At 37.5% G+C, this 27983-nt stretch overlaps 1 protein-coding gene across 4 annotated transcripts in view; it reads left to right on the forward strand.

Moving 5' to 3' along the window:
• The window catches only part of SLCO1A2 (solute carrier organic anion transporter family member 1A2), a 113059-nt gene that overhangs the window by 49031 nt on the left and 36045 nt on the right, over window positions 1–27983 (forward strand). For 2 of the 4 annotated variants that reach the window (XM_024991375.2, XM_059886122.1), the window contains exons 2-5: window positions 11426–11547; window positions 16055–16196; window positions 18194–18326; window positions 26032–26138. In XM_024991375.2, coding sequence (XP_024847143.1) covers window positions 11488–11547; window positions 16055–16196; window positions 18194–18326; window positions 26032–26138 — 442 coding nt within the window. In that variant the 5' untranslated portion in view covers window positions 11426–11487. 4 annotated transcript variants of the gene reach the window in all.

A 27983-nucleotide genomic window follows, 5' to 3' on the forward strand; every position in this document is an offset into this window, starting at 1 on the left:
TTGTTTGCAAGCAGAATTGGTAGAGATTATGGAGAGCCCCTGGTGGCTCAGATAGTAAAGAGTCTACTTGCATTGCAGGAGACCTGGGTTTGATCCCTGGGTCAGGAAGATCCCCTGAAGAAGGCAATGGCAACCTACTCCAATATTCTTACCTGGAGAATTCCATGGACAGAGGAGTCTGGTGGGCTACATTCCTTGGGGTCGCATACATTTGGATATGACCTGAGCAGCTAACACTTTCACTTTCATGGAGAGCCCAGAAACTTGTGATTGCAAAATAAAATTGTTTCTCATCACATTGATGATATCTTGGTGATTAAGATGTATGTGCGTGAATGCATACTAAGTCACTTCAGTTGTGTCTGACTCTTTGCAACCTCATAGACTGTAGTTGGCCAAGCTCCTCTGTCCATGGAATTTGCCAGGCAAGAACAGTGGAGTGGATTGCCATGCCCTCCTCCAGGGGATCTTCCCAACCCAGGGATCAAACCCATCTCCTGTGTCTCCTGTACTGCAGGCAGATTCTTTACCACTGAGCCTTCAGAGAAGCCCAATTAAGGCATATCCTCAGGATAAAAATCATATCCCAGAACTATTCTCTAGGTACAGCTGCAGAGCAGAGGTATGGTCTATATAAAGACTTCTGAGAGGGTGAAAACCATGCCTACTAGTTTCTTTCATTTAGACAAAATGACTGGTCAGCAGATGTATTAGCATGAAGATAAGTATCTGTTGTTTCAGGCCATTAAGATATTGTGGTTGGTTGTTAGGCAGAATTCTCAAAGCAAAATTGCCCCTGAGTTTGGATACATTTTCACATTAAGCCATTTCTCTCACCACACAAAGTGGAGGATCAAGTGTACTGCCTGAAGGTCTGCTAACCAGGAGGATTGCCTGTCGTCTCTGGGTTTCGGGCCGCTCCCCAGAGGGGCGCTAGTTCAGCAGTGATTCGTTTTCAGTTTACCTCCATGTAGTGAAATCACCCATCTGTAAATCAAACTCAGTCTTCCCCTGCCTTGTCTGTCAGCTGATTTTAAGGAACTTTGCTGATATTATAGGTACAACTTGATGGGGAGATGCAGATGCAACACTGGTGGATGACGTGGAGTCTGATCTACTTGCTCTTGCCCTCTGAACCTGCTTGTGTCTGATGCTGAAGGTATCACTTTGTTCTTAGAACAAAGGTCTTTGTTCAAATGAGGCTCAGCACCTACCTCCTTTTCTGCCTCAGTGAATCCGACAGAAGCCAGCTCATCATGGGCAGCTCTGGCCACATGGTCACTTGATGTGCCCTGGGCAGTCACTGCATCATTTCCAGCACCTGGTAGCTGCAGTCTTGATTTAGAAATCCAGGGGGTTTCTTTTATGATTCTTATACTGAGGTTTGTCATATTCTTCACACTGTCTTTTCCCCTTCTCATGCTCTCTGTAAATGTCTACTCTTTCCTATATGAGTGCTCAGTTGCTCAGACATGTCCTCTCCTTCAGTCAATGGTTTCCAACTTGAAAAGCAGCTCCAGTAGGGTAACTAAATAAGGTATTGTAACATTTTATTAGAGATGGCATCTCTCAGCCTCTGATTATCTACCCTTGTTTTCATTTGTTTATGTAGGTTGAGTTATGTCCTTGTTGGTCATCTACCTATCTTGCACCTAGGGTTGTCATGTTCTATTAACCATTCCTATAACTTTCTGTAGTTCAGATACCGCTGGTTACCACCCCAGCCTTGATGCTCATTGCAAAATTGTACCTGTTTTGCTTCTGATCTTTAAATGCCACCAGCTGACTTCTGTTATTTTGTGATTTTTATCCTCTTTTCCTCTCTGCTCTCAGAGAACTCTGTTCTTTCTCCCTTTTCCTTTTCTTTTCAGCTGCACTTTGCAGCTTGTGGGATCTTAGATCCCTGACCAAGGATCAAGCCTGAGCCCCTGCTGTCGAGTCCTAACCATTGGACCTCCAGGGAATTCTGAGAGCCCTATTCTTTAATAGCATCCTTTAATGTATTCCCAAAAGCAAACCTAGGAATATATCAAATAGTTCACCTCAGAAACTTAAATTTAATGAAAGACTGGGAATATATGAGAGTATATGAGAGACAGAGAGGATGTTTATATGGACATAAAGAAGTGAAGACAGTTACACATAATGCTAACATTACTGCAAAAAGAAAAGGAGCAAAGCGAGTCAAATTTGGAAAAACACCAATTTCAGTTTTCAACATCTGCCAAGAAGTGTAAGAGTTTAAGAAAAGATTTCCAAACTTTTTTGAAACATACACGTTCTCTGAAAGGAAAAGTCGAAAATCTGGAAGGTAATCTAGTCTCTACTGCAAATACTCATTCAGAAAATACTGAACGTAGGCTTCAACTAAACCTACATTCAAGCATGTCTGAACACCTAAAATTTAACAATGAGGGGAAAACCCACAATATAATAAATTTGAGGGATCCATGAGCAGGGGATCATTATTCTTCCCCCAATAGATATTTTCTGTCCATTCCGAGATGTGTAATATTGATGATATGGAAGAGATGTAATCCAACCATCATTGTCAAAACATGTTGTGATATGGTTAATACACAACAACTTTTCATGTGTAGTAAGATGAGTCAGACCTTAAGTAAGAGCTCCAGCTCTAATAATTACAAGAGTATTTATGGTGGACTGAGAAGGTATTCAGGCAATGAAACTGGGTATATGGTTGAAGGAAACTCAAACCTTAAGAAATATCAGGGACCCGAATCTTCAAACAAGGATTCTAAAAGTAATAAATGTAGAAATACCTTTTATCAATTGTCAGGTTTTTCTCTAGATAAGAGTACTTGTACTGGAGAGAGGGTTTGTAGTGAATATGGTAAGGTTTCTAATCAGTCTTCAGAACTTATTCAATAGCAGACTGTTCAGAATCTACAGAAAGAATACAAATGTAAGATATGTGGAAAAGTCTTTAGTAAGTCATCCAATCTAAGTAGACATAGGAAAATTCATACAGGAAGGAAACCTTTCAAATGTACAGAATGTAGCAAAGCCTTTAACCGTTGCTCACATCTTACTCAACATGAGTGAATTCATACTGGAGAGAAACCTTATAAATGTACAGAATGTGGCAAAGCCTTTATTGGTTACTTCCATCTAACCTATCATCAGTGAATTCATACAGGAGAGAGATGTTATAAATGTACAGAATGTAACAAAGCCTTTATCTCTTACTCATATTGAACCGAACATCAGCAAATTCATACTGGAGAGAAGCCTTATAAATGTAAAGAATGTAACAAAGCCTTTATCTATTGCTCAGTTCTTATTCAACATCAGCGAATTCATTCTGGAGAGAGACCTTATCATTGTACAGAGTGTGGCCAAAGCTTTATTTGTCATTCAAAGTTAATTGTACATCAGAGAGTCCATACTGGGGAGAAACCATACAAATGTAAAGAATGTGGCAAAGCCTTTATTTCCAGTTCGGCCCTTACTCATCATCACTGAATTCATACCGGGGATAGACGTTATAAATGTACAGAATGTGGCAAGGCCTTTATTAAGGGTTCTAGTCTTAATGGCACCCCACTCCAGTACCCTTCCCTGGAAAATCCCATGGGCAGAGGAGCCTGGTAGGCTGCAGTCCATGGGGTCGTGAAGAGTCGGACACGACTGAGCGACTTCACTTTCACTTTCCACGTTCATGCATTGGAGAAGGAAATGGCAACCCACTCCAGTGTTCTTGTCTGGACAGTCCCAGGGACGGGGGAGCCTGGTGGGCTGCCGTCTATGGGGTCGCACAGAGTCGGACACGACTAAAGCGGCTTAGCAGCAGCAGCAGCAATGTTAGCACTAGCCTGCAGAGGGCAGCCATCCTTGAGGTTCTCAACAATGCCACCAATGAATTCCATATTGCTGGGGTTTACAGAGTGTCCTTTGGACTCTCCTATGAGATACAGATGACTGGTGGGGGTTTTTGGCCTTATGTGATATGTACACTCTAGCCTGCTCACTTTGATCTTTTTGATCCCTTCTCCCATCATCTACTTCACTTGGTGTGCGCTACCGGTTTTCTAAGTTTCCAAGAGACAGTCTAGAGGAGTGCTTGCCTAACCTTTGACAAATATTAAACCTTGAAGAAACTTTATATGTAAGGGGTATGTCATAAAAAGAAGAGAAAAACAGTTATAGATTGTTTTGAAATGTTGGCTATGGGGATTTTTTTAAACAAGGCAAAAGAACTCATCGTCTTGCCAAATGCTAATTATAAATGTATCAGAAAATTTTCAGAAACAATGTATTTGAAAGCCTTTTGCTTAGTCTGAGAAAATTTCACACTCTTTGGTTGAATTATTCAAACCCTGACCTTACCTTCCGTTACAGTTATTTTCACTTCCAACCTTAGATCAACAACCTACATATTTGGCTGTTCTCTGGCCTAATCCCCTCAAAAACCTACTTTTTATCTGGTATCTTCCACTAGAAAATGCATTTCAATATTTTTTTCTTTAACCAGTAATGTTTTATTTATCTAACTCTCTAACTTTTCAATTAGTCAACTTTTGACCTGTATCATATTATTCATAACACAACATTCCCTGGGGTTTTAATCTGTCACTTCCTTCATTCTTTCTTTCTTCTGTATATTCAAAATAACCTCGTGGTCCATGATTTCAATTCTATACTTACTTGTCTCTTAGATTCGTTTCCTCTCTCAACCCATTGCTGAACCAAAACCAAAACCAAAACCAAAACCAATTCAAAATTCCGAGTGAACACATCGGTCTACGTATCTCCCTCTTTTTTTTTGTCTTTCAAATTGAATATTTCTGGCATAAAAATCACGATGCTGTTGATGATCTGTATATTTCATATGATCCAATCTGACTCAGCCTAGCAAGCAGTGCTATTTACCAATCTTTTTACTCACTTCCATTTGACTTCCTGTTTTAATATCCATGATGACTGTTTTGACTTTTTTCATTCTATTGAGGTCTTCTACCACATCCCCGATGCTCTGCCTTTCTGGTGAGAATGTAGGAGTCATTCTACACATATTCTTTCAACTTCCTCTTACCTCAGAATTTCCTCAGGTTTTAACAACTTTGCTTTCTCTAAGGCACCCTACACATCCTTCCTCATGCCAAGAATATCTACATGAACATATAAAAACTGTACAAATGTGTACTGATCTCAGTAGTAAGTGAGCAAGGGTTAAACAGTACAGCTAGTACTTGCTGTCTCTGGGCAGGGTGTTTAATTGTAGGAGGGAAAATTATAACAGATTCCATGATTCTGCTGCATAGAAAGAGAATGTCTTGGATCCAGTCTAAAATTAGTGTTCTAGCAAAAAGCAAGTAAGAAAATGTAAAAACTTACAAAACAAATGAAAAAATACAAAAACAAACAAAACAACACCACATTGTAAATCAACAACAACCAAAAACAAGTACAGTGTAGATTTCCCATTGCTTGAACACAGAGGCAATTAGCCAGAGGACAAGGGGTGCTCAGGCTTGAGCCAATCACAAGGCAACTGCAGGTAGAGACACTTGTCATCCATGGATAATAATTGAAAATGTGCCAAGTACTTTCTAAAAAACTTTATTTATTATTATTATTATTTATAATTTATGGCTGTGCTGGGTCTTCATTGCTAAACATGAGCTTTCTCTAGTTGCAGCGAATGGGGTCTCCTCTCTGCGGTGCGCGGGCTTCTCATTGCAGCCGCTTCTGTTGTCATGGAGCATGGGTTCTAGGTGCATGTGTTTCAGAGTTGTGGCACATGGGCCCAGGTGCTCTGAGGCATGTGGAATCTTCCTGAACCAGGGATCGAACCTGTATCTGTTGTATTGGCAAGCAGACTCTCAATCACTAGATCACCAGGGAAGTCCTGGCAAGTATATTATGAAGCTTAATTTTACTTTAAATTAATAAACTAAGAAGTAGCATGGTTTTTTTGGATAAAATTTCCAGGTTCTCTTGCATCTGATTTCCAGTTAGGCTGTCGATGGGAGGTACTGGTGTGAGACTGGAGTTGTAGAGGGGAAAAGACACTTCTCCTGCTCCCTGCTCCGTGTGTTAAGTGGTGACTCTGGCAGCATCTGTCTGTCCCTGGCAACATCTGTCTGTCCCTGGCAGCTCAGCCTTTTTCGCTTTCTGATATAGTCTCAGGAGTGAGAGAGACTTGCCATTAACGTCAGTCTCTAGGTTGCCTACTGTCGTCCAAGTTTGGCTTTTTAACTCTTCTGATGCTTATATAACTAATTTCCCATAATTAAATCCTCTATTAAACTACCTGTCATGGGTCCTATTCTTTTGTCTGAACCTTGACTGATAAAAAGATAGAGATTATCTTCATTGTACGGGTGGATTAAGCGACTTGTACAAAATCACACAGCTAGCTTAAAAACAGGCTTTCAAACCAGTTGTGCCTCATTTCAAAGCCCAAGTAAAATGACTATGCTGTATGCAAAGGATATTCAGAATGAATTTTCAAAGAAACAGTTTTCATGCATCGCTTATTTTTATTACTTGGCTCAAATTGTCTGCATGATAGCACTAAGCAACTATTATTAACGTTTAACTGTCTATCTCTCCCTTTAGCTTGTGATACTGCTTGAGAGTAAGCACTTATTGTATTCAACTTTGTACTCTGAGCACCAACTACTGTGCTTGGAATGTAGTAGAGCCTTAATAAATATTTGTGGAATGAATGAATAATAATCACTACTGTTTACAGAGTGATTATTCATTCTAGTAAGTCTGCTAGGGGTCTTACATAAATTTTATAACTCAATCTTCAAAACAATCTTGCAAGGTAGGCATAAATATTCTAGCATCATAGATAAGAGAAAATAAACTCAGAGTTTAAGCAATTCACAACTAAACTAGAATTAAAGTCTGATTATATATGGCTGCTTCCATTAATATGAAGAAACAAATGTATAAATAATTGGGTTGGAAAAAAATCTAAACATATTATTGGATTTACAGTTTTTAGAGGAGCTTCATAAACAGATAAAGTCTTATCTTTATGAGAAAAAGGAGGAGTTTGGTGTTTTCTTGCCATAATTAAATAAAAGAACAGTTTTTGTATCTAAAACTGTCTATAAAGGCAAAAGAAAGAGAAATTGGGGTAAAAATATGAAAAATGAAACAGTTTAAGTTGCTGATTTGAAAAAACATTGGCTACTCCCATAATTATCTAATCATTCTCTAGGGTTACTTGGCATGAGAAGTAACACTGATGATATTCACAACCAGCTCTCCTAAAGACTTAAAAGACAGATTTTAGCTTTACTTTTCCAGGTCTTGGTTTATTATCCAATGTGTGTGCATGCTAAGTCACTTCAGTTGTGTCTGACTCTTTGCAACCCCATGGACTGTAGCCTGCCAGGCTCTTCTGTCCTTGGGATTCTCCAGGCAAGAATACTGGAGTGGGTTGCCATGCCCTCCTCCAGGGGATCTTCCCAACCCAGGGATTTAATCTGCATCTCCGGTGTCTCCTGCTTTGGCATGTGGTTTCTTTACCACTAGCACCACCTGGGAAGCCCGTATTATCTAACACTAGACAGGAAAGTAACTGGGTATCCAAAGTAACTGGGGTAGGTGTGTCTATTGCTGGACTACTGATGATGGTTTGTACTTATATTTCTGAGTGTTCCATTCTTTGCTTTGCATAGTAAAATCATATGTGCAAGTCTATGGCCTGATTAAGTTTTTCCCTTAGTGTTAGTAGAGTGATGCATTCCTGATACCTCCTCTGAGTTTGCACTTAAAATTATGCCTCTATTTGTAAGGCTGATTTGCAGAATCCATTGTCTTTTTCTTTGATTTCTGATGAAAAGGAACTAATAGAAGCAAGATAATTTGGTAGGCATCATACAAAGAGCTGTTGTTGACTCTCCTTGTGCTTGTTTGGCGTGTACTTGCCTGGCTTGGTATTCGCTGATATGATTTCAGCTGGATACCACCAAGAGGCTGCTCTCTTTTTGCAGAGCAAGGAGCCATTTGAAGATTCTGGAAATAAACAAGTTTCGTAAGATTTTTGCTGGCGTGACCCTGTCTTTTTTCCCAGGGAAAGGATGTTCTCCTAAATCTTCTTCATGTATGTACTATTAGTTTTGCCATGATAAAGTAAAGCCTTTATTATGTTAGTTCAATAGTGTAGAATAATATAAAATTAAATGTATGCATTTTCCCAGGTGGTTTGTAACAATAGAAGGTATTGTGTATTTATCATTGGGAAAAGAACACAATAAGACCATTTACTTGTTTTATAAAACACTGTATTCTTTTGTGGCTGAGATGCATCATTATGAGCTGGATACCAAGGGGTGTCAAAAACCCCAGAGTGTTGCTGTTTCATGGGTATAGACTTTCAATCACATAAGATGAAAAATTTCTAGAAATCCACTAACCAAAAACATGATAATTGTTCTGGAGTGAACAATTCTGTAATGTGATTTTACCACAATTAGAAAGAAAACAAAAAGAAGACACAAAAAGCAGAGTTGTGACCAGTAGACATGGAAAAAATTCAACTACGTTCATGCTGCAGAATTACCTGCTTCCATTTGAATGCTCAGAAGGAGTTAGAGAAATAAACTGATTCTCTACTTAATAAAACTGCAGCAAGGCATTTCCATCAGCAGTGATGATTGATGAGGATTGGGTCAGTGATGCTGCAGTCCTAGGAGCAGAAATCACCATGTAAACAGAGCTGTGATGACAAAAGGGAACTCTTCATAAGGCTGGCCCTAGTCTGGTCTTGAGGATATGAAGGAAAAAACATGTGTAGTCTCTGATTTAGGGCCAAAGTGCTCAGCAGTGACGGTGACATTAATTAATTTTGTTAAGTTAGAAGAATAGAATGTATTTATTTATTTATTTCCACTAAAATTTTTCCAAAGTGTCTGAAAAGCTAAAATGTTTTCACTTTTGTATAAGTTGGCAAATTTGGAAAAGTTTAGTGCTAATTGAGGGCTTCTCTGGTGGCTAAGATGGTAAAGAATCTGCCTGGCAATGCAGGAGACATGGGTTTGATCCTTGGGTTGGGAAGATCCCCTGAAGAAGGGAACAGCTACCCACTCCAGTATTCTTGCCTGGAGAATTCCACGGACAGAGGAGCCTGGTGGGCTATAGTCCATGAGATCTCAGAGAGTCGGACACGACTGAGGGTTAACACTAGTGCTAATTGAATCACGTTTAATTCTTTCCAAATCCTTAGCTTTAAACACTGCATTTTGTCCCAGTTAAGACAATTGTTTAAAAACTTCTTTCAAGGCTGGAAACACATTTTGCAACAAATCCTTGAGGCATGCTGATAAAACCTGCACAGTATCACAGTACATATAAGGAAACACAGAATTCCCCAGGGTAGTGATTTTCTCTTACCAACTCCAACTTCTATGCCTCTGTAGCAATATGGGGAAAATGGGCATTTAGAATAGTCATGATTTTAGCCACCAAGATGCATGAGTACAACTTTGATGCCAAGAGGAATAAGTTCTCTCCCTCTTATTGTTTGTTTGGGTGGTTATATTGAACTCTCATACATTGAAATATAAGCAAGCAAGAATGGGGAAAAAAGGGAAAAAAGCATAGGATAGAGGGATTTAAAATGTATGAGAAGGAAAAAATGAGGAAAAAATGAGGTAAGAAGTTTATGATAAAACCAGATAAAGACTGTGTATGCTCAGTCGCTCACTCTGACTCTTTGCAACCCCTTGGACTGTAGCCCGCCAGTCTCCTCTGTCCATGGGATTCTCCAGGCAAGGATACTGGAGTGACTGGGTTGCCATTTCCTTCTCCGGGGAATCTTCCCAGTCCAGGATAGAACCTGAGTCTCTTGCATCTCCTGCATTGCATCCCCATAGATGAAGACCAAAGAAGAGGAGTTCCCAGTCTTCTGATAAATCATCCCTGTCTATGGGTTTATCTAAAACTAATGTCATGTACTTGCACTGTACTTAAGGTGATTTGGAATTTTTTGGGAGGGATTTTAGTGTGAGTTCATTTGTATTGTCATTCAGAATTGCTAAGGGTGATCTCTAAGAGTTTTCACTTATGACCTTTGAATTTGTTCACCACTTACATACCAAACCATTTGTATTTGATCACACACTGTCCAGTTCTATTCCAATATGTTTTATTGAAGAGTTTTACCTTTCCCGATAAATATATAAGTTCCTTGGGATCTGCGTTCAAGTACCTTCCACAGAACCTTATTCTTCTCTAGTGATATATATTTATTGTCTTTAGGGCAACTTATCTGTCCTGTTTACAGCTGGAATCCTATGCTTAGCACAATGACTGGCATAGAGTAGACTTTTGATACATATTTGTTGTGTTCATAAAAGAAGGACTAAAAAGAATTAAATTCATATATAATTTTTCAGTGGCTATTGCCTTAATGTGTGTAGGGAATTAGATTCAGGTTTTTAAAAATAAGGGCCAGTCTGGATATTGTTAAATGGATATGTTTCAGAGGATTTTAATCAATTAATCCTGGGGATACTGTTATGATAGCATCTGACAACTTGAAGTAAATTTACTAGAATAAATATTGTCAGAGTGAAATAGTTTGGTTTTGGTAGAAAATATTGCCCTGGTTTCAAGAAAGGAAATAGGCAAAATCTTTGACAACACATTAGTAGAATTTAAGAGACATGGCCATCTTTTTATTTTACATATAAAAGCGTGTATCTATATATTACATATATATACTTAGACACGCATATATCTGTATTTATTATATATGTATAAATATAGATCGCCACCTTTGTTTGGTCTTCTCCTAGACCTCACTTCTTAACTGGCAGCTGTAGGATTCCTTTCCAGATCAAAGAATTATTTGTTGTTTTTACTTAGGCTATTTCCATGATTAAAATTCCATGTCTCCCCAGGTTTCTGTGAATCAGCAGTGCCCCAGAAAGCATTTCCCTTCTTGAGACTTTAGGGAAATCTTGGAATCCAAAGAACTTGAAGAGGGAGCCTGGCCAAATGAGATTTCTGAGCCTTTGTAGGCTTGCTAAACCAGATACTTAGCACAAACACAAATCAAAGTCCATGTGTTCCTAAAAGCAGCATTTTCATGTAAGTCCAGGAAGCTCATTTTGGTTTTATTTATTTTGGCTGAAGAAGTGAAAAGTTTTGTTTTAACCACGTGGTTATTATTTTGCAAGGAGACCATAACAAATTATTCTAACCTTTAATCTCACTAAAGAGTAACTAAAGTGATTTGATGTAACTTTTTCAATGGAAAACTAACAGCTAAATCTTCTCTAACGTCATTACTTTCTGGATCTGAATCAGAAGCTTCCTAGGTATTTTTGTTACACAATGGATTCTTGATTCTGTTATTCAGATTCAGTGTTTTCTTCAGAAGAATGACCCTTTATGACTTTGTCAGTAATTTAATAGATTTTTGTCTTCTTAAAAGACTAGAATTAAGAAATATCAAGATTTAGAACATAAATATCTTGGACTATTCAGAAGAACAACATGGGAGAAACTGAGGAAAGAATCGAAACTCATAGAATAAGATGTCTTTCCAAGTTGAAGGTATGGACTTGCTTTGTGTGGATATATGTATATGTACTGTATTTTCTTTTTAAACCTAGATCTTGTAAAGTTGTTTATATCTTCATGCAGTGATCTGATAATAACATCATACTACCTGATATATTGATAATTTCTTGCTTTAATGAAATTGGTTTGTAACTGAGAGTGTGTCTAAATAGGATTATTGATTCTAGGAAATTTAATCAGAATAGCTTTAAAGGATTTAAATGGGAGACAGGATCTTAAACATTTTCAAGCACACATAATACAGTACCATTTACTTTCCTGGATCAAAGGCCTATTTAAAGTTCACCCTTCTGGTGAGAGGAGTATGGAGATCTCTCCTGGAAAATGGTACATTGGACAGAAAAGCTTTGTTAATCTGTATTCAGTGATGACTTCACAATGACCCACTAAAACAAATGTTTGCTTCAAGCTTTGGCAGCATACCAGTCATCCTCTGTAAGAAAAATGCCCATTTTGCTAGCTTTGGGTATTCTTAACTACTTCAGAGAAATTCTTTTTGCATAGCCATAAAACCATTTTGCTTTCAAGCAAAATTTGAATTTATTTTAAACCAGAAGATCTGGATACTTGTCCTGATTCTACAGCTACTGCCTACAAGTGGTTATCAAACTATTACACTGCCACCAATTTTCTTCCTATCGAAAGTTTGTTTTCTCTTTATATGTGTGTAGGAAAAATCTACACATGTACAGAAAAGTTGAGAATCATGATGTAGAGTTAGAAAACTACTTTTGCCTGAAATGCTACATTAATTATGTATTAAAAAAATCCCTTTAAATTATTCCTTAATTCTGATGTCCATCTCCTAAAACCGAGGGTTTAAAAATAAAGACTGAGGACCAGGCTTCCTAGATTTGTGCTGAGTTCAACTGCTGGTTTGCTATGTGCCCTTGGATAGGTTGCTTAACCTCTTTGTGGTCCAGTTTTCTCCTCTGAAAGAGATAATGATAATTTACTGTTATCTCATAGAATTTTTTTTCTTTTTACATGCTCCAAACAATGACTGGAATATTGTAAACAGTCAATAAATACTAGTTATTATTAATAGCATTTGTGGATAAAAGTAAAAAATTATATATTAACAATTGGCTTTTAATTTTTTGTAATGTTGGAGTTTGGCAGGATTAGATATTATCTGAATATGACAGCCAAATATTGTAAGCACAAGTTTATCAGGTAAAAGACAGTTGCTTAATAAATCATCTGGGTTTCTCTGATTCTCTGACCTTAGAAATATGCTCATTAAGCAAGCATTTTTAGAAAGTAATAAAGGACTCTCTTCAACAAGTTTGCTTCAAAGGCTGGGGCATTATTAAAAAGCTGATAGGACTAGCTTTATAAATATCAAGGTTATTTTGTACTAGACACGAGTAGGAATAGCCACTAGTTAGACAGCCTACCTAGATGTTTCAGGAAAAGAAAAGTGGGATCATGATTTATCTAGTTTCCTTTCTTAAAATGTTAAATAAAAGAAATTATTCTTTCAAACATGATTTGTACTGTGCTTGGTTGGCTTTGCTTGTTTTTAAATACAAAATCTGAATTATAAAATCATGTGAAAGTTATTTACAGTGTACTCTGCAAAGATTTACAGGAAGATGCCAGACATGGTTTTTATAAATAGGATTTAATATAAAAGGATAAATAGCTAGAGATATAACTATGCTCTCTAGTCAGTCATATGACAATATTCATTTTGACTTATATTGAGCTTGATATTTAAATTTCCCAAGTCTTTCCCACATATATTTATATTCAGATTTCCCCAAATTAATTTGTGCAGGTAACTTTTGGCTTAGATGTAGTTAATCCTATTGAATTTCATCTATAGACAGCTTACTTTCAGATCTGACTACTTTTTCAAGATGTTTTTGAATACCGATTCTGTCATTTATTCAATAAATTGCACTGAGCAACTATTGTTTGTGAGACTGAAGATTTAAAGGTAAATAATATATGGCTCCTCTCATTGAGATGCTCGCAGGATAGTGAAGTAGGAGGTTATAGGCATCCAAACACATAAATAAAGTGTACTGTGGGAAATTCCCTGAAAGTTGAGTGGTTAGGACTCTGGCTTCCATTGCAGGGGCTAAGATCCCATGTGCCATGTGGCATGGCCAATAAAAAAATAATGTCCCTTAAAAAAAATAAAGTGCACTGTGCTGAGGGCTGTAATACAGGCAGGAACACAGCAAAGTGGGAAGATAAGGAGGATACCTGGGAAGTAGAAAGACAAGGAAGACTCCACAATAGAAATAATGGTATAGTGAATTTTAAATATTGAGCATACATTTATCAGATGCACAAAGTGAATAAAACACTACAAGTGGAGGACCACCTGTAAAAGTCACTGAGGTTTAAAGTAGCATGGTGAATTAAAAGAACTATAAATAGAATATTATGCTTGGGGACAAGGGGCAGGAGAAGATAATGAGATATAGATGAGGCTTTGTTTGTCATGTAAAAAGTAAGGGTTTTTGTTAATGGGAAGCCACTGAAAAGCTTCAGGAAGTGGAATCACATACTAATTATGAATTTTATTCATTAATTTGATGAATAGTTATCATGCGCCAAGTTAGTGGTGGTGGCAGGTAGAAGGGAGATTGGAAGTGAGAGAGTAGAAGAGACAAAAAAAATGATTGCAATTGTCTAAGCTGTTCCGAACTGTATCCATTTGAGAGATTTCAGCATCTGGGTGGTAGTTAAAGCTGTAGGAATATGAGATTTACTAGAAAGAAGATATCAGGCGAAAACTAGAGGGTATGAGACAAATGCCTGAGGAAGTTGGCCAGAGAAAAGATGACTGCATACAGAGTCTAGCAGGTAGGCAGAGACATAAATATGCATTGGGAGAGGAAATTTCAGGAAGAAAAGAGAGATTGATGATGCTAAATGACTCTGAGACATCAAGTTAGCTGAGGACCAAGAAGTATCTATTGGATGTGGCAATCAGGAAGTTGTTAATGACCTTTTACAGAGTGGCTTCAGTCGGGGCTAGACTGTAGTAGACTGAACGGTGAGTGGAAGGTTAGTGTAGGCAATGAATCTAGACTGTTCTTCCAAACAGCTTGATAGTAGCTGGAGCAACCACCAGGGCAGAAGGAAGATTTTTAGGACAGAAATATCTTGCATATATTTATAAGTTAGTAGACAGGGAGGTAGTAAAGAGCATGAGGTTGAAATTAGAGGAGGGGGTTAGTAATTGATGAATTAGGACTTCAGTAATGGAAAGAATGGGTTCCAGAACATGGATGGAGAAATTCTCTGATATAGGGGGAGTGATCCATCCTTTTAAAAGAGGGAGGAAACTTAGAGGGGCAGGGAGAGGTAAATTTGAAGGTGAAGATGTTGAGATCATTTTCTGATCAAGAGGAGCACATGGCTGAGTTGGAGCCCTCTCTTGAAGGGAGTGTATAAATTATGGGGTTGGTTCAAGATTGAGAAATTGGAGGGGTAAGGATTTCAGTGTATGAGTGTACTAGCTGGAGAGTGAATTGAATGGTCTTTCAGGATGGAAATGTCATCAGGAAATATTTTTAAGGAGGTCAAGGAAAAAGCCCATGGTATTAGATTGGAGACCACCATTCAGGTTGATATAAATCTATTTATCCATAATTTGTTGATTTTGAAGCAGTAATTAATCTACCTAACTTATGATTACCCAGTATACAATGCTCCTTTTTCAAATGCCTTTCTAAGATCTAAATCTTTTTCCTTCTGATTTAATAAAACTATCAAAATGTTAGCCTTTCCTATTTTAACCATTCTCGTTCCTGCTGATCACAATGATTCTATCTGTTAATTTGTCCTTGATTTTTGTTATGGATTGTGTCAGCCTGACAGCTGTCTAAAGTTATACCAATACATAGGAAACATGATTCAATATGTGGAATATTGTATTCATATTTGTTTATCTTAAAAAGTATCTGTTGAGTTTAGAAATATTTCTGTTATTGTTTATAATTAAAATATTATTTTAAATAAATTAACTGGCAGTAAATAGCAAAATAATGCTGTATACATTGCATATAGCTTTGCATAAAAGAGAACTTAAGCAAATTTGCTACAGATATGATGCCTTTGTGTAATGCTACATTCTTTTTTAAAAATTAACATGCATGTATTCTTTTATTCTATGATAGCTTTATAGTGCTGAAAATCTATTTAAATCATTTGCTATGTCTTATTTAGAATGATAACTTGTTTCTATGTATGTATAAGACATTTCCATAAAATAATGAGGCTACCAATGACCTACAAAATTAAATATCACTAATCAATTAGTTCAACTTTGAATTTTTAAGGTGAGAACATAGCATAGAAAACAAGAAGAGTTCACTTTAAAAGGTTCTTCCAAACATAAGAGTTACTTGAACTGGAAACAATCAGTATTTTGGTAGAAGATATTTCATCAACAAGTGGCAAATATACAATTTAAAAATAAGTTTTTCATGTTTTCTTGTACTTTTTTCCTTCCTAGATGTTTCTGTTGGCAATAACATGTGCATTTGTATCCAAAACACTATCTGGATCTTATATGAATTCCATGATCACACAAATAGAAAGACAATTCAACATCCCAACATCTCTAGTTGGATTTATTAATGGAAGTTTTGAGATTGGTAATGAATTGTTTTTGCATTGCTTCTTTGTATGTATTATCTATCTAGTCTGAATTCTACTTTCCTTATTTTCTGCTTTATGTCATTCACTCTGACTGAATACTTTTTCTAAAATGGCTTAAATAACCTGGCTCACTTTGGAATATGTTTAGAAAGAATTCATTTGAATATTATTCCCAAATAACACTTAAACATTACCATATATCCAATCACAGGACTTTTTATTCTAATGGTTAGATTTTAAAAAATCTAATAGTCTTTTGGTCAGCTAGCATGAGCAGCAGAGTGTTTAGAGTACTAATATTTAATCTATCATTTAATGACTTTTAGGGCTTTATCTTCATGTTTAGAAGATATCAAGGGGAAAAAGGGAACTCATTTTTTTTAAAGCAAATATTTTTCTTCTCCTGTTGTTTCTGAGAGGTTGACAATTCTCTTTTCTAATTGCAGATGGAAGAAGAAACTGTTTTTATGTCTCACTGACTTTATTTTAGAAACAGCCTGTAGGGAAGAATAAAGTCTATTCTTGGGCTCTGATATTTGTGGCTGATTGGGAAGATGTGAGGACAGAGAGAAAGAATGAGGAAGAGAAAGATTTCTCCTGTGAACAAATTGGCATGAAAATACCAATGCTACTCATTTTGTTTTATAGTGGATTTTACTTCCTTTAAGAGGAAAGTTGCCTTTAATACTTTTAATCAGTATCTGACAGAAAAATTAGGATCAGAGAAGGCAAAACTGAAACCAGTGATGCTTGATCTTGTCTCCTAGTCTTCCGTCCTCTCAGACCTCATGTAGCGCCACACGTGTGACAGATCCTGGCCATGGAGCCAGAAGTCACTCCTTCCATAGGTCCTGTGTAAACCCAGCTCACGGTCTAATGAAGGGCATAGATGCAAAATAATTTAATTGAATGCAGTAAGTTTGGTGACACAGGTATATGACAATTCCTATAGGAACATAGAGAAGAGACACAACCTCCCTTAAGGAAGGTAGGCTCTTGAAGGAAAAGTTTTCCAGATGAAGAAACAAGGTTGATAAGTTTGAAGAGAATTCGCTTAGAAGAAGCAGCATAAGGATGAAACAGTATGGTAGCTCATGTGTGGAGCAATGTTAAGGCCGATATTATCAACTGGCCAAGCTTCAGGTGGGAATTACTAGATTATAAGTCTGGAGAAACGGGCAGGAGTGAGAAATAAGCTACTGGAGAGCTTTGTATGCTCACTACAAAACTTATCTTTTATCCTCTAGGTAACAGAGAATCACTAAGAGATTGGCCGGGGTTGTTAATATTTCTGTGTCAAGGACCTCTTTGGCAATCTGATGCCAAATGTTCTCAGAATAACATTTTAATTGCATAAATTAAAAATTATAAGAGTGCAAAGGAAGCCAATTATATTGAAATAAAATATATTATCAAAATATTATCAAAATTATCAAAGTTGTAAATTATCCTTTGTACTTTTTACCAGCACATTAGATAACAATATCTACTCTAGTTTTGAAGTAATCACTGGTGTCAATAATATTTTGAGGCATCTGTATCAACTGTAATGTCATATGCAAGTACCTGTAACTTCTGTTGGTGATAATTGGTGACAAAATTGTACATGCTGCCAATACTACTGTAGTTTGTGTCTGCTTTCATTGTCAAAGGAAATACTAATATTTAGTTAAGTTAGTGAAAATAAAGATGTAATTTTATTTTTCTCACTCAAGTTCATGGAACACCTGATTTCTATTCATGGACTATTTCAGGGTTTATAGATTGCAGGTCAAGAACTTCTGTTGAAACACATTGTGAAACAGAGCCCTCCTTCATGGCAGGAGTTGTGTTTTAATCACTTATTACTTCATGCACCTCTAGCACCAATTCCGGTATTTGATATATTTATTATACAATGAATGCTAGATAGTTAATGATTGGGTGAGGCTGTTAATTCAGGCTTTGTTCATAATTATTGAAATATTCATTTCTCACGTCAATTTTTTTCTAGGAAATCTTTTGTTGATTATATTCGTGAGCTATTTTGGAACAAAACTGCATAGACCAATAATGATTGGTGTTGGATGTGTGGTTATGGGCCTAGGGTGTTTCTTACAATCGCTACCTCACTTCCTCATGGGCCGGTAAGTATTGCAGGTTCCGATAATTTTTTAGGTGCAATTTTCAGCTGCAGGAAATAAGCTTGGATTTCCTTTCTAGGAATAATGCTTCCTAAAGGCACAGAGAACTGTCATAAGAACTGCAAAAAGAACTGTAGGTGCAGATTCTGTCCTTCATGCCTCTTCTATGCTCTTGGCTGTCTGATTTCCATTTAACATGTCAATTTATGAAACAGAGATTTGGGACAGTGCTTTTGTGGATTTGAGTCTAATGAAGATTCTTTTTTTAGTTTTAATTTTTTAAAATTATCAAACTATGATAACACATTTATAGGAGACTTGGAAAATACAGAATGAGGTTACAATATATTACAATTATTTTTTAAGTAGATAAATTGAGATTTTTGTTGGAGTTTCAATATCAAACTCTCAAAAATTAATAGAATGAATATACAGAAAAGTAGAAGGATATAGTAGACCTGAAAAGCCCTGTGAACCAATTCAACATAATTAAATTTATACAGTTTTCACACAATAGTAGGATACAAATTTTATTCAAATTTCCATAGACTGTAAACTGAGAGACACTGGAACATAGCCAGGGACATAAAACAAGGTGCAAAAATTTCATGGCCTAAAATCATACAGAGTCTGTTCTCTTATTGTGAAATTACGTTAGAAATTGATGAAATTTCTTAGGACCTGGAAAAATTTGGGATTACTCCTTTCTAGGGACAATTTTTTTCCCAGTTATTTCTGTTTAATTATAAGGTATTCTGTACAATTATAGTTTTTGTTTAATTGTAGGTCACCAAGAGATAGACTAGTCTTCAGGTTGATTTTTATTTTAACTTTTACCAAATTAATGAGTACAAAGTTGCAAAAAGTAAAATTATTTTGAAAAAGTGTTGTCCTCCACCCTTTCAACATTGCTCATGTTATTGCTCCTCAGAAGTGGCCACTCCCAACTCGTTTTGGTCTTCTGCTCTTTGCTTCCATATTTCTAAGTAAATGTTTATCCTTTTAGTTTTTGATACTTTAGTGTTATATAGTAAACATATTGCCTTCCTACTGTAAAGTCATAGTTACTATTCCATGTGTGACTATGTAAATCTTTTTATATTTCAGCTGAACCATGCTATTTTTCCTTTTTTATATCACTTTTAATTTTTCCTAGATTAAATCATTGCCTCGTTTTATGTATATTAAAAATATTCATTGGTTTACTTTTGGCTGCCTCAGGTCTGAGTTGCAGTGTGTGGGTTCAGTAGTTGTGGCCCACAGGCTTAGCTGCCTTGCTGCATGTGGGATCTTCCCTGACCAGGGACTGAATCTGTATCCCCTGCATTAGAAGGTGGACTCTTCACCACTGGACCAACAGGGAAATCCCCCTCATTTTATATTTGATTCATTTTCATTTCCCACTAATCATCACCAAATTCTCTATCAGTAGGGCAATGTCTTCTGAATATACTCGTACACATCAGACGGTTTCATTTTTGTCTTTGAGCTGCTTCCCCTGTCACCACTGATTCCATCTGCAGTCTGAACTAGGAACTCTCCCTGCCTGCTGCATGGCTGCTTCCTTGAAATTTTTACTCACTGTTCTCCATGGGAACTTATTTTGCTTCTTTCTTCTATTCAGTTACTTACTTCCTGGGTATCGTATCTTCCACTTTCCTTTTCATTCTTACTCTTTTTTGTGGAAAACATTATCTAATAGGTTTCTCAGAAAGTGTGTAAGGGATGTAACAATTTTAAGACCTTGGACACCTGAAAATATTCCTATTCTCCTTCCATACCTGGTTGACCGTTTACCTGGTATAAAATCCTGGTTTGAGGTTTTCACTCTAGGGATGTTGAAAACATCATTTTCAATGTTTTTCTCTAGAATCCTGCAGCATTTTAAACCCTGTGTCCAGTTTCTTCTCTCTGGAGCTACTGGGATTTTCCTTTAAACTCCAAAGTTTGAATTCATGATAATTACCTTGGTATACGTGTTTTTCCTTTATTGTTCTAGGTGCCTTCAATCTGGACATTTATAAAAATTATTTGTATTGTTTCTTGGATAATATCCCTCCCCCCATTTTCATTTCCCTACAGCATGTATGTGTGCTTGGTCATGTCTGACTCTGCGACCCCACGGTCTGCTGCCCACAGGCTCCTCTGTCCATGGGATTTTCCAGGCAAAAACACAAGAGTGGATCCCTATTTCCTTCTCCAGGGGATCTTCCTGACCCAGGGGTCCAACCCGGGTCTCCTGCACTGCAGGCAGATTCTTTACCAACTGAGGAATGGCAACCAACTCCAGTATTCTTGCTATATGACTGAGCACACATGCTCTGTCTGGAACTTTCACTCCTCCACTTCTCTTTATAAAACTTCCATTCATTCCTGAATATTGTTACACTCTGAGTTAACCTATAGTTTTCTCATCTTTTTGCTCCAATTTTCTATCTCTTTGTCTTCTTGTTACTTTCAGGGGAGATTTCTTTATCTTCCAAACCTTTGAATGCATTTCTAACTTTTGCTGCTGCTAAGTCGCTTCAGTTGTGTCTGATTCTGTGCTACCCCAAAGACGGCATCCCACCAGGCTCCGCCATCCCTGGGCTTCTCCAGTCAAGAACACTGCTATCATATTTTAAATTTCAAGGTATTGTTGGTTGTTCTTTGAAGGTATCTTTTTAAGAAACATCTTGCTCTTATTTTAAGAACGCAGTGTTTTTTTTCCATCTACATTTTCTTCATTTGTCTTCTTGTCTCTGTCTCCTTCAAGTGTACAGTTTTTTATTTCTCTCTGTTCTTATGTTATAGGTCTTCATACATCTGGTGGTCCTTGGTTAGCTATTCATACTTAAGAAACAGGGATAACAACAACAAACTAACAGGAAGTTCTGTGTCCATTTGTACGACCTGGTCGTGTTCTTCACAGCACAGGGACTAGATGGTTCAGAGCTGGCTCAGAACTGCCCATAACCTGTCAGTTAATGTAGGCAGGGGTTCTCCAATCTGCTCTCTAGACATGGTGCAACTTGGCTACCAGCCAGGTGGGAGTGGGAGTCTCACTCTTCAGTACATAGATTCTTCTTTTACTTAATATCCCTAGTTTTTAGTGTGGCCTCTTATATGACTTAGGGACTAAATGACAACAACAAGCTATCCTCAAAGTGCCTGTTCTGACTGTCGGCAGTCAAAAGCCATTTTTGTTGGGCTGGTGGACAATGCCTATAAAGGTTTAACTAATCTTTATACACATTTGAAATCAGTCCTCTGATTTTTGGGATCATATCCACTCCCACCTTTATCTAGTATCCTCTCTGAAATTTCCAAGGATGTGTGGCTCATGTTTGGTTGCTCCCCTGCAGGCACTTCCTCAGGCCTGTGTTTCTTATATTTTCTAGTTCAGTGGCCACCCACTTATTGATTTTCCCATTTTCCAAATCTTCTCTTCTTGTCAAAATTTCAAATTCCCTTTCTTCTTGTCAATCTTCCATTCTCTTTACCTTTGTGACATTATATTTCCTTTACCATTTTATAACCCATCAGCTGTCATTTTGCTGAAGTTTTCGGGATGAACGGACTTAGAATGAATTATTTTGATGAGTTTTGTGGATCAGACAAATGAAAATGATATGACATCTCCTCAGGTATTTCTGAAGGGATCAGGAGTTTTCAGGCAAAAAGTTTTTACTATCCTTTTATTTTCTATCCTATCCAAGACAACATCAAGTAATATTCAGCTATTATTTATATTTCTTTCTACCCTCTGCTAAAGGTGCTAGTCTTTTGTCTGAAGCTGGCATGTGTCATGGGATCATGGGTGAGGAGACAGAAGCGTTTGTCCACAGTTCACAGCCGAGCTCTGTGGCCATGACTGGACAATTGTTCTAAGGGGAAGGTATATTGACCCTTTTTATTATGTTCAATAGCAGAGAAACTAGAATTATCAGTGACTTCCTAGTATAACATTCTTTAGCTCATATGGAACTCAGAAGGGTAAGTTTATTTATTTATTTATTTTGGCTTTCTCTTATCTAGTAGAAATATAGAAACTAGTCCAGCATAATTTCTAACAAAGAGAGATTTAGCTGGAGATATTTTCTTCCATTATCGCAGCTTATAACTCACTTTCAGAGAAAGGGCATGGGGATCTTGACGTATATACACTATGATATTTAAAATAGATAACTATAAGAACTTGCTGTATAGCAAGGGAAATCTACTCAATGCTCCATAAGGACTGAAAAGGGAAAAGAATCTAGAAAAGAGTGGATATATGTATCAGTCTCAGTTCAGTCGCTCAGTCATGTCCGACTCTCTGCGATCCCATGAACTGCAGCATGCCAGGCCTCCCTGTCCATCACCAACTCCCAGAGTCCATCCAAACACATGTCCATTGAGTTGGTGATGCCATCCAACCATCTCATCCTCTGTCGTCCCCTTCTCCTCCTGCCCTCAATCTTTCCCAGCATCAGAGTCTCTTCAAATGAGTCAGCTCTTTGCATCAGGTGGCCAAAGTATTGGAGTTTCAGCTTCAACATCAGTCCTTCTAATGAACACCCAGGACTGATCTTTAGGATGGACTGGTTGGATCTCTTTGCAGTCCAAGAGACTCTCAGGTGTCTTCTCCAACACCAGAGTTCAAAAGCATCAATTCTTCGGCGCTCAGCTTTCTGTATAGTCCAACTCTCACATCCATAGATGACCACTGGAAAAACCATAGTCTTGAGGAGATGGACCTTTGTTGACAAAGTAATGTCTCTGCTTTTTAATATGCTGTGTAGGTTGGTCATACCTTTCCTTCTAAGGAGTAAACGTCTTCTAATTTCATGGCTGCAATCACCATCTGCAGTGATTTTGGAGCCCAGAAAAATAAAGTTAGCCACTGTTTCCACTGTTTCTCCATCTATTTGCCATGAAGTGATGGGACCAGATGCCATGATCTTTGTTTTCTGAATGTTGAACTTTAAGCCAACTTTTTCACTCTCCTCTTTCACTTTCTTCAAGAGGCTTTTTAGTTCCTCTTCACTTTATGCCATAAGGGTGGTGTCGTCTGCATATCTGAGGTTATTGATATTTCTCCCAGAAATGTTGATTCCAGCTTGTGCTTCCTCCAGCCCAGCATTTCACATGATGTACTCTGCATATAAGTTAAATTAACAGCATGACGATATACAGCCTTGACGTACTCCTTTCTCTATTTGGAACCAGTCTGTTGTACCATGTCCAGTTCTAACTGTTGCTTCCTGACCTGCATACAGGTTTCTCAAGAGGCAGGTTAGGGAGTCTGGTATTCCCATCTCTTTCAGAATTTTCCACAGTTTATTGTGATCCACACAGTCAAAGGCTTTGGCATAGTCAATAAAGCAGAAATAGATGTTTTTCTGGAACTCTCTTGCTTTTTCCATGATCCAGCGGATGTTGGCAATTCAATCTCTGGTTCCTCTGCCTTTTCTAAAACCAGCTTGAACATCAGGAAGTTCACGGTTCACATATTGCTGAAGCCTGCCTTGGAGAATTTTGAGCATTACTTTACTAGCATGTGAGATGAGTGCAATTGTGTGGTAGTTTGAGCATTCTTTGGCATTGCCTTTCTTTGGGATTGGAATGAAAACTGACCTTTTCCAGTCATGTGACCACTGCTGAGTTTTCCAAATTTGCTGGCATATTGAGTGCAGCACTTTCACAGCATCATCTTTAAGAATTTGATAGCTCGACTGGAATTCCATCACCTCCATTAGCTTTGTTCATAGTGACGCTTCCTAAGTCCCACTTGACTTCATATTCCAGAATGTCTGGCTTTAGGTGAGTGATCACACCATCATGATTATCTCCGTCGTGAAGATCTTTTTGTATAGTTCTTCTGTGTTTTCTTGCCACAGAAGTTTTCTTTTCTTCTTAATATCTTCTGCTTCTGTTAGGTCCATACCATTTCTGTCCTTTATTGAGCCCATCTTTGCATGAAATGTTCCCTTGGTATCTCTAATTTTCTTGAAGAGATCTCTAGTCTTTCCCATTGTGTTGTTTCCTCTATTTCTTTGCGTTGATCACTGAGGAAAACTTTCTTATCTCTCCTTGCTATTCTTTGGAACTCTGCATTCAGATGCTTATATCTTTCCTTTTCTCCTTTGCTTTTTACTTCCCTTCTTTTCACAGCTATTTGTAAGGCCTCCACAGACAGTCATTATGCTTTTTTGCATTTCTTTTTCCTGGGGATGGTCTTGATCCCTGTCTCCGGTACAATATCACGAACCTCCGTCCATCAGGCACTCTGTCTGTCAGATCTAGGCCCTTAAATCTATTTCTCATTTCCACTGAATAATCATAAGGGATTTGATTTAGGTCATACCTGAATGGTCTAGTGGTTTTCTCCACTTTCTTCAATTTAAGTCTGAATTTGGCAATAAAGAGTTCATGATCTGAACCATAGTTGGCTCCTGGTCTTACTTTTGCTGGTGGTATAGAGCTTCTCCATGTTTGGCTACAAAGAATATAATCAATCTGATTTTAGTGTCGACCCTCTAGTGATGTCCATGTGTAGAGTCTTCTCTTGTATTGTTGGAAGAGGGTGTTTGCTATGACCAGTGCGTTCTCTTGGCAGAACTCTCTCAGCCTTTGCCCTGCTTCATTTTATACTCCAAGGCCAAATTTCCTGTTACTCCAGGTGTTTCTTGACTTCCTACTTTTGTATTCAGTCCCCTATAATGAAAAGGATATCTTTTTTGGGTGTTAGTTCTAGAAGGTCTTGTAGGTCTTCATAGAACTGTTCAACTTCAGCTTCTTCATTGTTACTGGTCGGGGCATAGACTTGGATTACTGTGATATTGAATGGTTTGCCTTGGAAACGAACAGAGATCATTCTGTCATTTTTGAGATTGCATCCAAGTACTGCATTTCGGACTCTTTTGTTGACCATGATGGCCACTCCATTTCTTCTAAGGGATTCTTGCACACAGTAGCAGATGTATGTATATGTACAACTGATTCACTTTGCTGTACAACAGAAACTAACGTAACATTATGAATCAACTATACTCCAACAAAAATTAATTAAAAAATAATTTAATTTTTGGAAAGGGCCTAATGTTCTTGTGATAATTTGCCTATGGTATATAAGATATACATTCATAATTATTAACCATTTTGTTCTTATGAGAAGAGAAAACATCATTATACTGCACTGTCACAGTGTTTGAATATTCAAAGGTCTCTCATTATGATGGGCAAATGTTTTGTTTGTCTTGGAGATTGGTGAATGCATGAAAAGATTATTGTCTGAATTCTCATAAAGTGGGAATATGTATCTTATGAGCCAACCTTAGAGAAAATAAAGTGGGAGACTTGTTGCATTATGTTGTTCCTCTCACCCCACAATCCTTTATTTTCCTAATTATACTTTGTAGAGTCTATTATTTTTCTTAGTTTTTGTTCCTTATCCCACAGTAATATTTCCAGGAAATGACCACCTAAAAATCACAAAAGGTTGATGTTAGGTAATCTAAAGTGTAGATATGCAGATAATCAAAAGCTAACTGTGAGTGAATCGCACATTTACATGAGTGGCAAGTTCTTTTTGACATCAATCCAGGATGATTGGGTGGCAAAGATAAAAGGATATCTCATTTCCTGGGTTTGGATGTTGTATCTTAAATGAAGCATGAACATCTTCACAATGCTCACGTTGTCCTCATCGACTCCATAACACAAGCGTGTTTTTGTGTTCATACAGATATGAATATGAATCTACAGTTTCAGTTTCCGGCAATTTGTCCTCAAACAGTTTCTTGTGTATGGAAAATGGAACCCAGATTTTCAAACCAACGAAAGACCCATCAGGTTATAAATTTCATTACTTTAGTTAATTTGTAACTGAACACTTTCTATGGAGGGGCTTTGAATGAGTTATTGGGTTTGGTTAAGTAAGGTAAATGAACAAAAAGATATTCCAACCCCCACCCCGCCTCCAGGATTTTTGAGAGGATCACAGAGAATAGGAATGGAAAACAGAGAATGTTAGTCCTCTTATATTTGCATATACTTACTAAGACTGCCTTGTCTAGTCTTTAAAATGGTTATTTAAAAAAAGTCAGGGACTTCTCTGGTAATCTAGTGGCTAAGACTGCATTCCCAATGCAGGGGGCCTGATGAGGGAGCTAGATCCAATATGCCACAACTAAGAGTTCACATGCCGCAACTAAAAAGATCCCACCTGCCCTAGCTAAGAACTGTTGCAGCCAAATAAATAAACAGATATAAAAAAAAAATAAGTCAAATACATCCTCCCAAGGCCACTGTAGAGTTAATTCCATTGTGGAAAGCATTTTAGAAGGATGGGTTTTACTGACAATTTGGTCTATACAATTATCTAAATAGGAAACAGAGGTAGAAAGAAAATTCTTAAGAGTTGTGTTGTATTATTGGCCACCTGATGCAAAGAACTGACTCACTGGAAAGGACCCTGATGCTGGGAAAGATTGAAGGAAGAAGGAGAAGAGGATGATAGAGGATGAGATGGTTGGATGGCATCACTGACTCAATGGACATGAGTTTGAGCAAACTCCAGGAGATAGTGAAGGGAAAGGAAAGCCTTGTGTGCTGCAGTCTATGGGGTCACAAAGAGTCAGACATGACTGAGTGACTGAATAGCAAACAACTGATATTCTATAGCAAAGAGGTGACCCTACTGACTTGCCTCAGACCAGAACTTCTTTTCCTGTGATGGGGACATTTTCATGCTGGATTCATATTAGTGAAAGTTATGGTGGTCCCCTAGGTTGGAAATGTCACTACCAGCATGGAATAAGAGGGAAGCAAAATAGTTTATTTTTCTTTAAATTTTCATTGATGTATAGTTGATTTAAAATGTTGTGTTCGTTTCAGGTGTACAGCAGAGTGAATGTTATACATATATCCATTCTTTTTTAGATTCTTTTCTCATATAGGCCATTATTAAGTATTGAGTAGAGTTTCCTGTGCTATTGTATAGTGGGTCCTTATTCTAAATAGTTCAAAGGAGTTTAAGAATAGCTGTCTGAGAAACTCTGAGCTAAAGGAACCCCCTGGGGAAACAAAGGGAAACAGTGACATCAGTAGTAGCCTGTGTTCTCCTTGAGCTGGTTTTTACCAAAGAATGATTCAGGTCCTATTTCCTATTTCCTATTTTTCTTAATGTGCTTTGTAGTAGATAAATATGGTTGCCTTCCCAATATGGTGTGCCTCCAGGAGAGTGTGTCGATTCCTTGATTCCTTGGTATATTCATTTTTGCCTTAGAGAAAACCTAGAATTTGCTTAATATCTATAGACATAAATCTTTATGCTCATCAAAGATAAAATATGAATACCAAGAAATGGTGATTATGATTTTCTGGACTGGACATGACTGACAGATAGCCTCACAAGAAATTTCAAGACCCAGCTGTGTTCAGGACCCTCACTTCTGCAGGTGGCACAGTTTACTACTCGTTGGGAAAATGCAAATCAAAAACCACAATGAGATACCATCTTACACCTGCCAGAATAGCTGTCCTCAAAAAGATGACAAGTAACAAATGTTGGCGATGATATGGAGAAAAGGGAACTCTTGTAGGCCCCCATGGGAATGTAAATTTGTATAGCCACTGTGAAAAACAGTATGGAAGCCCCCAAAAGATTAAAAATAGAGCTAACATATTGCTGTTCAG

The sequence above is a fragment of the Bos taurus genome, chromosome 5 (genome assembly GCF_002263795.3).
Source record: "Bos taurus isolate L1 Dominette 01449 registration number 42190680 breed Hereford chromosome 5, ARS-UCD2.0, whole genome shotgun sequence".
Taxonomy (NCBI): domain Eukaryota; kingdom Metazoa; phylum Chordata; class Mammalia; order Artiodactyla; family Bovidae; genus Bos; species Bos taurus.